Source organism: Chelmon rostratus, chromosome 13 (assembly GCF_017976325.1).
Source record: "Chelmon rostratus isolate fCheRos1 chromosome 13, fCheRos1.pri, whole genome shotgun sequence".
Taxonomy (NCBI): Eukaryota; Metazoa; Chordata; class Actinopteri; order Chaetodontiformes; family Chaetodontidae; genus Chelmon; species Chelmon rostratus.
This window is the reverse complement of record NC_055670.1, coordinates 21,937,814-21,953,558: the sequence shown is the minus strand read 5'-3', so window position 1 is coordinate 21,953,558 and position 15,745 is coordinate 21,937,814. Positions and strand designations below refer to the sequence as shown.

General features: G+C 43.6%; 1 protein-coding gene across 1 annotated transcript in view; it reads right to left on the bottom strand.

Moving 5' to 3' along the window:
* Window positions 1-13,676, bottom strand: part of col18a1a (collagen type XVIII alpha 1 chain a) — a 75,855-nt gene extending 62,179 nt beyond the window's left edge. The window contains exons 1-2 of the mRNA XM_041950547.1: window positions 13,529-13,676; window positions 13,363-13,436 (exon numbers count right to left, since the gene is read on the bottom strand). Coding sequence (XP_041806481.1) covers window positions 13,363-13,436; window positions 13,529-13,539 — 85 coding nt within the window. The 5' untranslated portion in view covers window positions 13,540-13,676. The remainder of the gene's footprint in view (window positions 1-13,362; window positions 13,437-13,528) is intronic.
* Window positions 13,677-15,745: the final 2,069 nt, after the last annotated feature.

Below are 15,745 nucleotides of genomic sequence, written 5' to 3'. Positions count from 1 at the left end.
GACTGTCTGCAGCCGAGCTCAATACAGAATTATCCGACAACAGAGAATGATGATTCAGCTCATCAATCAACTTTTTAACCACAAATTAAAACTCAAGGCGAAGCTTCCTCAGATGACTGTAGCGCCTCGCTCTGACTCACTGATGTTCTGTCTGAATACATCCCCCCAAGCATAATTTACACCTCCAGACTGGAAAATGAGTTTACGTCATGCAGGCACATTATAAGATGCTTCAGAAACCGTAATCAGCTCCGTTTGCTTACAGGGCTGCATTTAAAAAAATGCATTTTCCTGTCTAGTGGGTTTTTTTTTTTTTTTTTTGAATGATCTAGCATAGATTGTAAAAATAACAAGATCGATCTTTGCATTTGCATCTTTTCTCAGTAAACTTGTACTGTATGCTCGCACTAAAGGTCATGTGTGGGCAGTGGTTACTTGTTGCATATGGTTCAGTTCAGGCTGCATGATGAACTGTATCAAATGTCTTCTTTGGTTGCTTTAAGTTAAAGAGTAATGCAGATGACAGCTGGCTGAATTAGCTGCCCTGAGTCACAACAATCCCAGAAAGTGCGACGCTAAAATTCAAAGTCGAGCCATCTAGAGACTGCATGTGTGAATTCTGCTTTATTCTGTCCGTCCTCGCAAGGTAGCTAATGCTGGCTGGGCAGCTCTCTGCAAGATAATCAGGCTGATTTTAACACAAACAGCTCGGATGAATTAGTAAGACTTTAATTCTGTGCCCTGCCTATGCTCACAGTGATCATTAACGTGGATGCACTGTTCTCAGTTGCAGCAGAGTCAGCACAGAAAGCATGTCTCTTTTGCGTATATGCAACTTGAAAGTGTTGCAGGTCTTATATCATTCTTTGTCTTGCACATGTGGGCCAGAACGAATATAGATTTTCATGTTTTACTTGTTTTGCATTTGCCCAAGAAAATAAATCTTTGATCCACAGTTTTATAACTGAGTTGTGTGTTTACCACTAAGACTATAATGTTCACTATTTTACATTCATGGAAACAAAAAGTGTTGAACTTGTCGATTCTAGTCTTTGTGAATTAAAATTGAGTGGAATCGGGACATCAGTGTCGATTTGCAGCCCTGTTTGATTGAGGGCTTTTATTGTGAAGCAGCTGCAGAAAGTGTTCAGCCTGCATTGACTTCAGACTGTCAGTGAATTCACCCGCTCTCTAACAGCAGTCTGCTGCACAGTGTTGTTTCCTTTCAGCCAAGGGGAAACCCTTTGGTGGAAAAGCGCACCAGTAGCGGTGTGGACATGATAAATGGCGCTTAGAGATGCTTATCTTCTTCGGTATATCTTTCTTTGTAAATCAGACACCATAGCAATAATTGGCCAGTCTTAAACACAATAATTAAATAGCTTAAAATATGATGAAGAAACCAGAAATTAGTATTTTTGACAAAACACTAAGGAGCTCAAAGGGCTTGAGAACTCTACAACTTGCTGCTGCTTGTTGGCTCTCGGAGTCAAAAGGTACATTATGGCCACATTCCAGGACGTGCTCATATCTAATAAAATAGAGGCCCACCTCTTTGGCGTGCAGGCTGTCCACTGACAAACTTCCCAGGCTATCAGCATTCTTAGGATTCTCCTGCCAGTCACACAGGACAATTTATTGACTGGCCATTTAACAACCTCGATGCCACGTTTCAACATGCAAAATTCAAGGTTTACATCACGCAATTACAATCGCATCAATAACAAGTGTTGCCAGGTAACAATACTTCAGCAGCTGTTAAGCTGCTCCATAACACCGACGCTGGGGTTTGGCTGGAATCGGTTCATTTTCATCACCGTGAAAGACAAAGGCTCAAAGATCAAACGGCTTAGAAAGAAGTCTGGATCATTAGCTACAAATTGTGACGCCCATGTCTGGGCATGTGCCTAGACATTGATTGCTCAAGCACTTTCCAAATGCTGTCCTCCGAAATCTGAGAAAAGCAGGCAGCGCTTGCATGCTGGATCTGATCTTGCACAGAGTTTCTTCAGCATTCAAGACCTTGAACGGATTGGCCTGATAAGACCACGGAGAATCATCGGCGCTGACGGTTACTGATGGAAGACGAACGCAAAAACAAAGCATGTTGAATTCAAAATCTAAATTTGAGATACAGTTAACACAGAGTGTAAACATTTCTACATTCTTTCAGCGATTTCAAAGCATCATTTTGCTTGATGCTGACAGATGCTGCCATTTCTGTTTACTGCCTGTGCAGCACAGTGACAAGCGGCTGAACCACGTCCATATTAGATTTTAGTTCAAGTAAAGAAAGTTAAACTACACTATGATAGGGCAGCTGTGCGATGTCTCAATAAAGTCAAGATTAAAAGTGAAATGACTTCTCATTTCTGATGTGTAATTTAAGCCTCCTCTAATTTCCCCCCCTTTTCATCGCTCTGAGTCTTCTCAGATTATAACCTTTTCTGTGCAGCAAACTCTGGTCTCCTCTACTTAGTGCATGCTAAAAACAGTCGTTTGACACCATTGTCGTTAGATTCTACCACAGTTAAAAGTTAAAAAGCTCTGAAAACCTTTGAAACTTTGAATTATAAGGAAAACTTTCCTGTGAGCTTCATAGATTTGATCCTCTCTAGAGACTGAAAGTAAAAGCTTCAAAAGAAGGTTTAGAAATGTGACATATATAACTATGCTATTTCAACTCCCTCACTCATCTACAGTATTTCTTTTCATGGCGCATCAGATCCTCACATTCACCATGAATGCACAAATCCTACCTGCCTACACAGGTCTAAGATTTACCAAGCAGCTAAAAATGTTGGCAAAGGCGCAAATGCATATGCACATCCTCTCAGCAGTCAGCATAAGCCAAGAATCAATTTCCTTTCCATTGCTGCTGTATCTCCTGAATGCATAAGTAAATAACATCATCCAGTGCAGACTTGGACTTCGTGTGGAAAGAATGTGCATGCAGATCTCGTTTAGCCCGGATGTATCTGGAGCAGATGGGGAGATCAGTCTGTGGGCCGGTCCCATCTCTTTGTCCTTCAGCTGCTTCTTTAGGCCTCACTCAAGTGTTGAGTTTCAGCTTTGCACAGCACTTCAAGAACATGTCAATGCAGATCAACACTTTGACAGTAAATCCCACCATCAAAGGGGGGTAAAACACTTCTTTTTTTTACAATCACAAAGCTTCCTCTTTGCATGGGAGGGAATCACAGGCCCAAACCCTCGACATCTGCAGCAGACTGATCCAGCAGCTCCACCACTCATCCACCCCGCACTGCACGATTAAACATGTAAATGTCTTTTAAGTGGACAGATCGCTCAGTTGGATGAATTGATGCTCAAAGCTGTCACCGTATTTGAGAGAAGCTGAGAGCCTTCCCATTGGTTTAGTCCTAATCCTTGTTACTTGGCTACTGAGTGCCAATCACATCTAATTCACACTGATTAATCGGAAGCAAAGACTCTGACCTCTCCCTCCGGCGATCCTCTCCAGCCCACAAAAGGCAAACTCTCATCTTCTATCGCATGAGGGGTGTTGACGGGGGCGCAAACTTTTAGCTTACGAGGCACAACATCTTCAAACACCCCTCAGTGAATAACGCTGGCCAGCTTATACTTCACCTTCAACTGACACTTTAATCCCCTGTAATGAATGGAGACAATGGCTGGCAGGGGATGACGTTATGCCTCTGGCTGTATCAGAGGCCCGGGGGATACAGTAGATGACGAGAAATCAGGGGACAAAGAGGGCTTTCATCGACAAGACAATATCAGGGCCCTCAATTAGTACAGGCCAGACTGGGGTCCGGGGTGCCAGCGTTCATTGTTCCCCCCGCTGGGCACTTTAGCACAAAAAGCCCACAGGTCATGCTCTTCCTCTGTTTCGGCTTAAGCCAAGCAAAGGCATGTTATAATCCACGTGATGGGGCTTTGGTGAGCTGCTGCACCAACTCGATCTAAAACAAGTGAACTTAGTGAACCAGCTAAAAAATATTTTGACCCCACAGCAGAGGCATACTGCTTTATTTAATTTGGCCAGGTATTTCGCAAATGGTAGCCAGCATCAGGGCTCTGACTGAATCGTCTTCATCATACCTGTAAATACAGGTACTGTATCCTGCGCGCTGCCAATGAGGAGCAACAGGAAACGTTTAGTTTCAGGGCAGAATGCAGACACATAAAGTGGCACAGATAAAGATCAAATATAATTTAAGATTAGAGAATTCATTCTCAAATACAATCTCTCCCACTGATCTGATGTACTGTATGTATGTCAGGCTACGCCAAACCAGTGATCTAAACTTATTCTCACCTGAAGGCATTCATAGAGCGCCGACCTTATCGTGCTTTCAGAGTTTCACAGAGAGAAAGAGAAGAAGGGAGGAAACGAGAGCCCGAGTGAAAACAAAGCACAAAACCTGCCCACGGCTAGCATGTGCCTGTTTAAGGGTCCTTATCAGTCATTTTCTCTCACTCAGGCATCCAGCGTATGAGCGTTTCTGCAGCCGGCAGGCCTGACGTTGTAGTCTTTACCGTCTGTTCAAGTGCAGTTTTTTACTGAAGAAATGAGGCGACGTGGGGCGGACTTTGTCTTTGAGATCATGACCGATTCCCACCTGAGGAAAGCACAATTTGCATGTTATAGCTGAGCATAATGTTGCAGAAATAAAACAGAGTTCTCGTCAAAAACTGCAGAAAATTACATGAACACAGTAGCTTCAATTTGCAGCTTTTTGATATCTTTATTTTACTTTGTTGGAAAAAAAATCATCAAAGGAGCAAAATGATCCTCACAACTTGGAGTGCATAAAGTTTTTCCTGATATATAAACGTGACCTGTTGGTGACAGTTGGCTGGTGCACAGAGCTCACCAAGAAGCTGACCTTACGTCTTTCAACAAGCTCTAAATAAAATTGCAACTTTTAGATATTACAAAATGTCGAGCAAAAACAAGCACCTCAGCAGAGCAGCAGCTTCAGTGCTCCACCTGTGTCCACACAGGATGCGTTCAGGCGCAGCACTGAGTGTAGGTCACCTGCTTCTGTTGGCTGTCAGAGCCCAACACACAACCACCGTAGTTACGAGCGTAAAGCTGAAGGAAATGGGCTTTAATAGCAAAGATCCCGACATGTTGATGCTTGTATAGCACAAATGAAACACAGGCCATTACGTGGTCTATGTAGGCAACGGTGCTGATTAAAAGAGAAGTGTGCCTGTTCAAATGTGGTTGAGAATTGACTGAACAATGCAGCTGAAACGCCTCCTGTGCAGACGAGCCGCCTGTATAGGAAGAAAAGACACATCAAAATGTGTCCATGTGAGACTCAGTCAGTCGGTTCACTGTTTCTCAGTTTGTGCAATTATCTTCTTGCATTCTTACCTTCTATTCTGCTTTCAACTCGCCGGACACATTCAAGACAGGAAACTCAAGGTTACAAAAACTTTACACAGCCAAGTCTATTACAAGCACAAATAATAAGGTTATAAAGTGGACTTGTGAAACCACGGGGTTCTGTTGAACACGGCAGTAAGTTTCATGGGATGTTCCAGCGAGTGAGGCGGCCGCAGTGGGCGGAGCCTGACTGCAGACCTTTCAGCCCATCTCCCCCGTCTGATAATGCCACTGTATCGGCAGACGAACGGCCCCACAAATCTTTCACTGGACCTCTAAATATTTAACGTCCCCATGGTTGGCCTATGTCCCTCCTCTCTAAAGCTCTCAATGGATGGCACTGTGCCACCTGGCCCATAACAACCGCCGAGTGAATAGAGGGCACCCTTCACTGCCTGCGAGCTCATGATTCACACAACAATTAGCAGCTTCCAAGTTACAAGCGACCGAGGCATTCGCTTTATAAAAATCCAGGCTCAGCGCGTGATCCCAGAAGAGTCCTCTGCAGGGGTGGAATGTGACTACTTTTCAAGTACAGTTCTGAGGTACTTGTACTTCACTTAGGTATTTCCATTTCATTCTACCTTATACATCTACTTCATCACATTTCAGTGGGAAACACTGAACTTTTTACCCTATGATTACAGATATAATATTGATATAAAAAGCTTCTAAGAGAGAACGCATTGTTAAAGATTAATCCATGAGGCTTCAAGAGGTCAAATGACCCAACAGTTCACAGAAAAATTCAAATTCATCAGAGCTTTGTTTTTTCGTCTTATCTCTCAGATTAATCATCTAAAAATCATCTTCGCACTCTTTGGAGGGCCTGACCTCGAGGTTGTTAACTCCTGGACTAAACAACCAAACTGTATATAAAGTAGTTCAAACTAGCGCCACCTTGAGCAGCTACAAGAGTGAAATGCAGCTTATAATACTTTTACTTAAGTAGAATTTTAAAGGCAGGTCTTCAGTAGTTCTTGCACCAAAGGTCTCCTGCCCACTGTCCTGACAAGCAGTAATGTACAAAAGGGGATGAAGGGATGTTTTCACTTAGATTCTCAGCAATAAATAATAAAGTATATCTTATCTCATCTTAACTTAGCAATGCATGACACCTGATGTTAAGTGGCGGCTAACAGACGACAGATAACAGTGGACAGAAAGTGTTGTTTGCCCTCTCTTTGTTTCTTTCTCCGCATCTTTTCATATTTAAATCCACTACCTGAGCCTACTTCCAATACCACGTGCACCTGGAAAATTCAGCTCTCGGTTTCTGACAGGTACGTGTGCACGTCATCGAATCGCATACCTCACCCAAAGTCCTACTTCCAGCAAGACCATACGAAAGTGGCGGCCAGAGGTACAGGACTCAGCAAATCCCTCTTTTGTCACGGGAGCTCTCGGCTTGATGGTAATCTCCCCGTCCCATGGGATTCTCCCCAGTTCACGCCCCCATGGTGTGAGATTTGTGAGGGGCTAAGTGCCTACAGACATGGAAGCTCTTGAAGGACGGGTGAATGAGTGGAATTCAAGGATGCCTTGAAAAGAGGCCTGGACATCATGAGAGTCAATCAGAAGATAAAAAGACATGGAGTGCGAAAAGAGGGATATAACGACAAAGTGAGGTCCGAAAAGCACAATGGCATTCCCGAGAGGGGCCTCGTGAAATGCTGAAAGCTCTATTCACTCATTAAAAAAAATGCATTGGGTGGTAGCCGCTTGTATTAACAGTGTTCACATCTGACAGTGGAAACATGCTGATCTGAGGTCTGATCTGAGGATCACATCATAACTGTGCACAAGAAGCGGTCTACGTAGTCTTGATCACTCTGGATCAGGATCCATGAAAAGCTTACGGTATAGATTTCTTCGGACAAGAGAATGTAAATGGGTGGAGGGGGGTGGGGTCTCCAGTTTCATGCCTCCCTGTGTTCTGCAGCCTGTCAGTGAGGACAAGCGAACACTCCCTAAAGCTGGAGACAGGGACAAAGTGCCAGGTAGACGGATCCGGTTTCCTTTGCAACGACCAAATACGGCTTTGTGGTGGAAAAATCTGCACCTGGTGGCCATGGAAACCAGTGTTCACCCAGGTTACAGCTCTGCAAGCTGACCACGAAGAGCAGAAGTAAGCCTGTCTGGAAATGCAAAGTTTCTAAATGCCTTTTTGGTGGTTGACACGTCTGCAACAACATGAGGTTTTCTTACATTACAGTACAATACAGCAGCTGTTCACTCACGACAGATTTCACTGTTCGGTTTCTCGCTGCTTGAGTTTGGCTGCTTGCTCCAACATGCTGCGGCCTATTAGTACGCCTGCAACGAAGTTAATGCAATCAAAATGTACATATCAAGACGACATCTCGTGTCATGATGTATAATGCAACCAGAAATGTCGGGAAATGTTTCCCTGAAGCAAAAACATTTCAGAAGCATCTTCAAACATGCACACACTGCAAAAAGTGAAGTCTCGGTAAGATGAAACATTTTTATCCAGGTTATCTGACAAGATTCATCTTCCTACCAGGCAGTATTTATGTTTTACTTATTTTAAGGTTTTTTGTTCTTAATTATCTTAAAACTAAATATCTAAGCAGTTTGATCGACACTGACAAGTACAAAACTGCTTTGTCGAAGTCACAATTTCTTTGAATCCACAAAAATGTTCTTGTTTTCAGTCTGTTCCATTGTGTGACTGGATATTTTTACTTCTTTTAAAATTCCTGTTAAGTGATAATTTAGCTTATTTCAAGCAACATTTCCCCCATTTTATTGCTTTTTACTGCCTGTTTTTGCAGGCTCAGTTTGTTGTTGACACATAAGCTTTTCCATCTCGCTCCATGTTCCGATCTTTAAAGCTAAACCTTCACATGCTGTCGTCCTGTCATTTGCAGAGCGAGGCTTCACACCTTCCACTAACTGCTGCCTCGATTACGGCTGGGAAAGACAAGCAAATAAGTGAGGGTTTCACCGCAAACAGGAAAGAGGCGCTGAGAGGTAAGAGGGCACTCAGTGTGCCATTAGTGTGGAGATGGTTGGGTGTACAGAGCAAGTGGCCCTACAAATCCTCTTCTCTCGGAACATAAGCAGTAATTATGGTGTCCCTCTGTATTTTGCCTCTGTCAACCCGGCATTTTGACATCAGGGACAGCATGAGAGAACGGCCGAGCGCACCTGAAACACTGAGTGGTGGGAGCACATAAAAATACAAATAACAGCTGTCAGCAACATTCAAAAGGACGCGCTGCCCTGAAAAGCAAGATGAGAGGGGGTCGCAAATACAGAACAAATCCTGAGCAAAGCCCTGCGAGGGCATTTCTTTACACATGACAGTGCTAACAAGACTGTGTTGTGCGCATAATCAATATCAGATTTCCCTTTCATGTCTCTCTTTTTTCTTTGGTTCAAATGTAAACGCTTGTGTCATCAAAAACTGGGCTGCATGCACTGCAAATGATGGTCTTACACACTTAACCTTAACAAAATAATCATGAAAAGCTCTTCAGGTCATGTGCTAATATCAAACAGGCATAGTCGTCCATGCTGTGCATCAGTCAAACAGATGCATTTCAGATAAATACAGCAAGCAGACGCCTGCTTTATTACGATAAATGCACCATTAACCCCCCTATCAGGTGTCTGCCGGATCAAGGTTATCCTGGGACTCCGGCCAAACTCACTTCCTCCCTCCTTTGACTCAAAACAAAACAATTCTGATCATAATAACTGAGCGGCTTCAGGATCAAATGGGCGTAGCTCTGATTCAAAGGCGACAGGTCGCTGCTTTTGTCACAGGTGATACTCCATTGTTACATGCGGGTCAAACGGGACACATCCAGGTAGGCTTATCTGGGTTGTGTGTAAGGTTTCCACAATGTAGCTGGTGGGCTGTGTGCGCTGTTGGGTGGGGTGAAATAAAATCACCTCTGACGGCAATTCTAGGGGAAACCTAATGGATTTAAGATGGTCTAAATGCGTACGAATACACAATATTTAATTGGTAGATAAGAGTCATTGACTGTCACATCTACTTTATGGTCCTTGTGTGTACGAACACTGTAATTCAAACAGCGTGTCTGGTCACGCTGAGCTGATTCTCAAACTGGGTCGTGTTGTTCGATGTCCAGCACAGACACAGTATACAACTCTTCAGAGTCACTACAGGATCCAGATGGGTTGAGTTAAGTAATCAAAGCAGGATGTGACCACCACGGCTTTCTTACAAAAACACATTCACATTAAAGTAAACCGCACCATATCTGGATTTCCTTTTCAGTCTAAGTAAGTGCGTTTCTCGTATGGAGGCGCTTTTTTCTGCTGGTCTTGGACAGCTGTGCGGCGTTGAGAGTATGATGCCGCTACGCTGTATGGGTTTTAAGAGCGGGACAGACGTGACCTCACGAACATCGCTGTGACAGTCTTTATGAGACAACAAAACAGCTACATTTGGAGTCTCGAGTGTTTTTACAGCAAAGCATCAAATGGGATTTTAAAAGGCGTGTCCAGGCCATTACTGGAGCATCGGAAACTTCAGACTCGCGCTATCAGCAGAGATCTTGTATCTGACCTGCATCTCGGTGAGTGACAGACAAAAGACAGCTGCCTGTTATTGGCACGAGTAAAAGCATAAATGCATAAAGGAAGTGTCAGTCTCTTGAGTTTTTTTTTAAAAACCAGCAGGCCAGACAGGGAGGTGCAGATATCCACTTGACATTCGGAATGACCCCCACCCACAACCTCGCACACGTAAGCCAACACTGAACCGGCCTCCTCGCTCAAAGATGTAAACCAGCGTCCCAGCGGAGGTTTAACGGCCTCTTAAATGCTGGAGGCTGACACAGTATAACAAAACGATGCCAGACGGAACTGCCGAGCCCTGATATGAGGCACCTCCAGAGATGTCGATCATGAATAAGTAGGTTTACTGACTAGAAAATCCAGGGATTAGACATCACAAGGTTCACTGAGTCAACAGAATCTGAGCACAGTCGGTCCATTTATTTCATTTGAGAGCTACAATGATCCGAACAGAGGCGCCAATCTAACGGCCTTTCACCACAGAGGACCTGGCTTTTATTCTTGAAGGGGTCGTTTTTCATACGACATCCTGTATGATGTGGATCCATTCTGGATCTGTGTTTCTGTGACTTTTCAAATGACTCAAAATGAAAAATCGCATGTATTTGACAAATGAATGGATCTGTGCATCAAAATATATCTGATGATTTTTTTTATTTGTTCATTTCTGCAACTTAAATGCCCTTTCATGACCAAACTCATGCAGGTATTGATGGGAAAGACATCTACTCTCAATTCCAAAAGAAAAACTTGACCAGATTTTGGTTTATTGTGTACTTTTCTCCATCATAATGTGTGTTTTTAGACAGATAAAGTTTAACATCGTATCAGTTTTAATTGGTCCTGACTGAGCTCACACAATGTAGACCTGAATTAGCTCTGTGGTCATTAAATAAAGTCATGCTTCATTAAATGCTGCGATTCATTGGCTAGCACTAAAAATAATAGAGCACAGGTGGGCCATCCTGTTGGCACAGCAGACCAAAGCACATAATGTACGTGTCACCACAATGTGTCAGGTTTGAACGCAGTCAAGGACCTTCTTCCATCACTATCTGTGTTAGACTTTCCTGTTAGACTCTCTGCTATCTAATAAAGGCAAAATACAATAGGAGGACTGCAAATGGCAAAAAATGAAGGTGTTTCTTCATGGTGCCATGCTTTTGCTTAGACTGATAACCATCCAAGAGTCTGGTGTCTCTAAAAAACCACAATGGTCACCACTGTTCAAGCTCAAAACATTCATTCAGCAGTTGGAAGTTCTCTAATAGACTTGATTGTGTGCTATCATGAAAACCAGACAACATGTGTCAAAAACTCCAATAATCAGCAAAATTGAACTTCAAAGGTGGCTAAAGAGCAAAACTAAACATGAAAAAAAAACAAAACAGGAAAGTTCCGATCGGCATTCTCGGAGCACATCTGAGGAATGGAAGCAGATGTTTTCCTGCAAATCCTGCAACTATACGTGACGTGTCAACACACGCTTGTCAAACGGTGCCCCGCTTCAGACCTGCCGCTCCATCATGTATTATTAGAACCGGAGTATCATCAGCTCTGGCTCAAGATCATCAGAAGGAAGCTGCAGAATCACTTCAAGTAGGAGCTCTGTCAAAAAAACTCCAACTAATCTTAGTAATTCAATACTTAAATGAAGGATATTCTGTGTGCTTTGGGGCAAATACAGTAATATACGGATTTAGAAAATGTTTTGTTATCCTTTCCCAGCACACTGAAAGCCTGTCATCATGTCCCCGAGCTGAAAAGGAGAAAAACCCCGAGCCAGCTGTGATTTTTAATGTGGCATCTAATTCAGCCATTAAAAGGCACGGCGGGGTGTCCCCCTCCAGCCGTTCCCCTCCCCCGGCCTCGTCCTGCTCCCCTCAGGCAAAACCACGCTGGGTGCATGTCAAAGATCACATGACAATAGGGATTCCTGACCCAGCCAGGGACTGGGAATGAATCAGACCTAATTCAAGCATGTCGCGGGCAGCCAAAGGCACTGCTCCTGAGACAGAGCGGCCGGCCTTTTCAACCTGGACACACACAGACGGGACAGCATTCCTGAGAAAATGTCACACTGCAATACGTTTAACCCTTTCCCCCTTTTTTTTTTACCTTCCTCTGAGCTCCACTGAAGGCAAAGATGGAGTGTTAGCAAGATCGGGCACGTTCGTATAAAAGAGAACAACGAAGGCGGCAGATGAACGAGAACATTCGAACAATGTTTGATAGAACCGGTTCGTAGTAGCAGACAGCTGGACAATACAACGAGTGCCGGAAGGGGTTCAGCCAATCGGACATACAAAGAGTCTTCTCCACCTAAAACACTGCATCAAGCTGGTGATCACAGTCAATCAAATATTAATCAATGTCCTCTCAGTTTCCTCTCCATATCGTCTGACAGCTACACAGTTCTCCAACTCAACGTTTGCTAAATTAAACGGAGGACATCAGTGAGGTTCAGAGATGAATTATTGAGCAGCAGAAGAGAGTTCTTTCATTCAGAGGCTCATATAGCTTCTCAACGCCGTTGCCTCTGTGTGTGCACGTGAAAGAAAATCGGCTGACATTTTAACGGCTGGAATTGGGCTCGTGCTTCTGCACAGGACAAAAAAAAAGCATCTCTCAGTTGCTCAGATTCAGCAGCTACAAGCAACAGGCTGTGGACAGACACAGAGCAAGACACCGGACAAACAAAGGAGGAATGTAGGTTTCTGAGCACAGCAGACTTTGGACTTGAGAAAACCAGTAAACAGCCGCAAAGCCACTTTGACCTTGTCAGAATGGACAAACTGCTATGTTTTATCACTGAATCATTGCAGCGTGCCATCGCCGCTCTTCAGCAGCCATGCCAGTCAGACACTTAAACAATACATGAAAGAGGGCTGCAGAGTCTTGTTGAAAGAGCAGCAGACGAATGCAAGCCGAGCCAAAGAAAATCCAGCAGTGGGCAAACGTCAGGCAGGAGCAGCTCAGCATCACAAGTGCTGCTGCAACTTTCTCAAGAGAAGTTCACTAAAACATCCTGGTGCTTCCTGTGAAAACTGACCACAGGTACTCCAGCCTGCAGCCCCAACAGTCTCAATCATCACTAAGTCAGAAAGGTTACAAATCAAACTGCTCATCCGTCCACTCAGATGGGCGTTAAACTGGGAGAATCACCTCCAGCAGCTTCCCAGAGAGGATCTTTCTCAATGTAAGCCAGTATTTTAGGATTTTAAACTTTAACTGTAGAGACAACTTGACGATTTGTCCTCCAACAGGCACAGAAGTTAGCTGGTACACGGAGCTGAGGCGCGACAGGACGTTATGACTGTTGCAAAAGTTACTATAGAAGCACGATGAGGTGTAAGCATGCCATCAGAGGCATTGTTCATGTTTTCAGCGGGAGCTCTTACCTGGCCACTGCGATGCAGCTCGGCTCACAAGAACAAGGACGCAGCAGAGAAGGCGCTCCAGCCATGAGCAACACCTGCAGAGGTAGAAACAATCAACCAGTCACAACTTCATCGCTGCTGAAAGCTGCAAAAAGCTGCTCAAATTCAGATCGAAGCAAACAAGTACCTCATCTTCATCTCTTCTTCCGCTGACAGCGAGTGGGGAATCTACATGGACTACTTGGGGCTGACGGGGGGTAAAAAAGTGCTCGCAGTTTGTTTGGTGCAGCACCGCCGCTGCGTGCGGGTGGAACAGCTGATGGAGACGCGGCGCTCTGCTGGAAGCGCAGAAGAAGTGTGGAGAGCGAGAGAAGTGACCTGCAGGAGTTCACATCAGGGACTTCCGCCAGGTCCTAAAAGGGAACAAATTCAACAGACTTCTGAGTTCCAGGCGTTAGTCATGGCCAGGGACCCGTGTAATCCAAAAACACAGCCTACTACTACTACTACTACTACTACTATAATAATAATAATAATAATCATAACAATCATAATCACAATAATGCATGTATGGTTTATTGTTTTACACATTTTTTGTTTATTTTTGGCTTTTCCTCTTCCTTACTCTCACCTGAACAATGAGCACAGCTCGTGTCACCTGTGACAAAGCTGACAAACACAAGGTTATGCGCCTCTGCTGACAGAAGCTGAAGTGTTTGTGAATAGGTGAAAAACTACAGCATGAGCTGTGCAAACCCAAGTTTTCCACCGGAAAATCCTGTCATTCATGCACAGTTTACACTGTCACTACCTTCTCGAGCTGTGGTGGGCGCACAAGAACGGACTTGACAAGATAATGACCACATCAAGTTTCAGTGAAGGCTTATTTACTTTGGTTTGTCCTGGTTGGAGGTAACAGAGAGGTGAGAGAGGAGGACAGACAACTTCTGCATTACAAGAATATATGAGCATGTGATCAGTCGTGCAACATCAGGTTTAAATCAAACCTGCAACATCAGAGTTTTATAACTCACTGAGCCAACACATGAAGATTTAGTCTCTCTTACATCTTTATCCTCAGTCCTGATTGGTGAAAAAATAAAAGAAGTGAAAAAGCGTGGAGAGGAGCTGAGTCCTGGCATGTTGCACTTACACAAGACTACCACCAGAGGATGAAATTGGTTTTATTTTCAAGACCTGCAGAGGAAACATGTCAGCAGTTCCTGAACTGTTCATCATTGCACCGCTGATGGGACACATTGTTGATTGTGTTGTTGGTTTTGGTTGGACATGCAGCTTTTTCTGTCTGTGTTAGACATCTGTGTCAGGCTTGTTGGACTGAGGACGCTGCAGAAGTGATGTAAAAGTCCAAAACTACATTGTTACGGTCCTGTAAAAGTCTGTTTTTATGGTCAAACAAACCAAAACAAAAAAGGAGGATGCAGCTAAATATAAGCCCTGAAAAATATGAAACTTTGCAAAAAACACAATAGAAGACAATTCAATTACTGATGTGGATCAGTCACACACATGTCCTGATGTTTGACTTCAGTTATCAGTTTGATTGGACGGTTTTATAACTTTCATCAACTTAACGGTACTTCCTTGACATGCACTTCGACCTTCTGTATGACGTCTTGGAGCATGTAGTGTGAGTTTGTTATCACAGGAAAAGGCACTGGGTTCAGGTATAAGTCGGTGCTGTATTAGCTGTTCTATCTGTAGGCCTCCAGGCGACTGTCTGAACACGTCCACAGCTCCGTGGATGTCTGCTTTGCTCACATTCCAGTGTCAGGCAAAAGAAAGGCAAAATTGTCTGTTAAATGCTATGTTGCGGTGAAACCTAACAGAGAGCAGGGCAGGAGTCTGTCCACAAAGAGTACTATATATATAGTGGCTGCTGCAGCTCTAGAATGAAAACACAACTTCAGTTATAATCATCTAACGTCAGCAGTGTGTCACAGCTGTAGTTTTGCTAATTGCCTTGGCCTGTTATTAGTATTACAATCAACAATGGAAGACTTGCTACAGTATATCATCACATGGCCCAAGTAATGCTAACTGGTTCAGTGGTGCAGTAAAAACAAGTCTAAAACCTAAAACTTCTGCTTTAAAGGTAAATAAGATAATGTTGTTCTGGTGTCCCATTATACTATAAAGTATTCCTGTGATTTAGGGATAATTTGATATTTGATTGGCCATTAAATGATTAAGGAATGTATTAAAAAATTAATAATAATATTAAATTAAAAGTTGGGCAGACATGACTTAAAGGGCTAAGCACCAAGACTTAACCAAGATTTCATGGTGTTTCTGTCTTTCCAAGCATTTATTTCACATTCAAATAAATGCCTAATCTATCATTTGACAGGTTGCCCACGCAGTTTAATTTGCATAGCAGTAT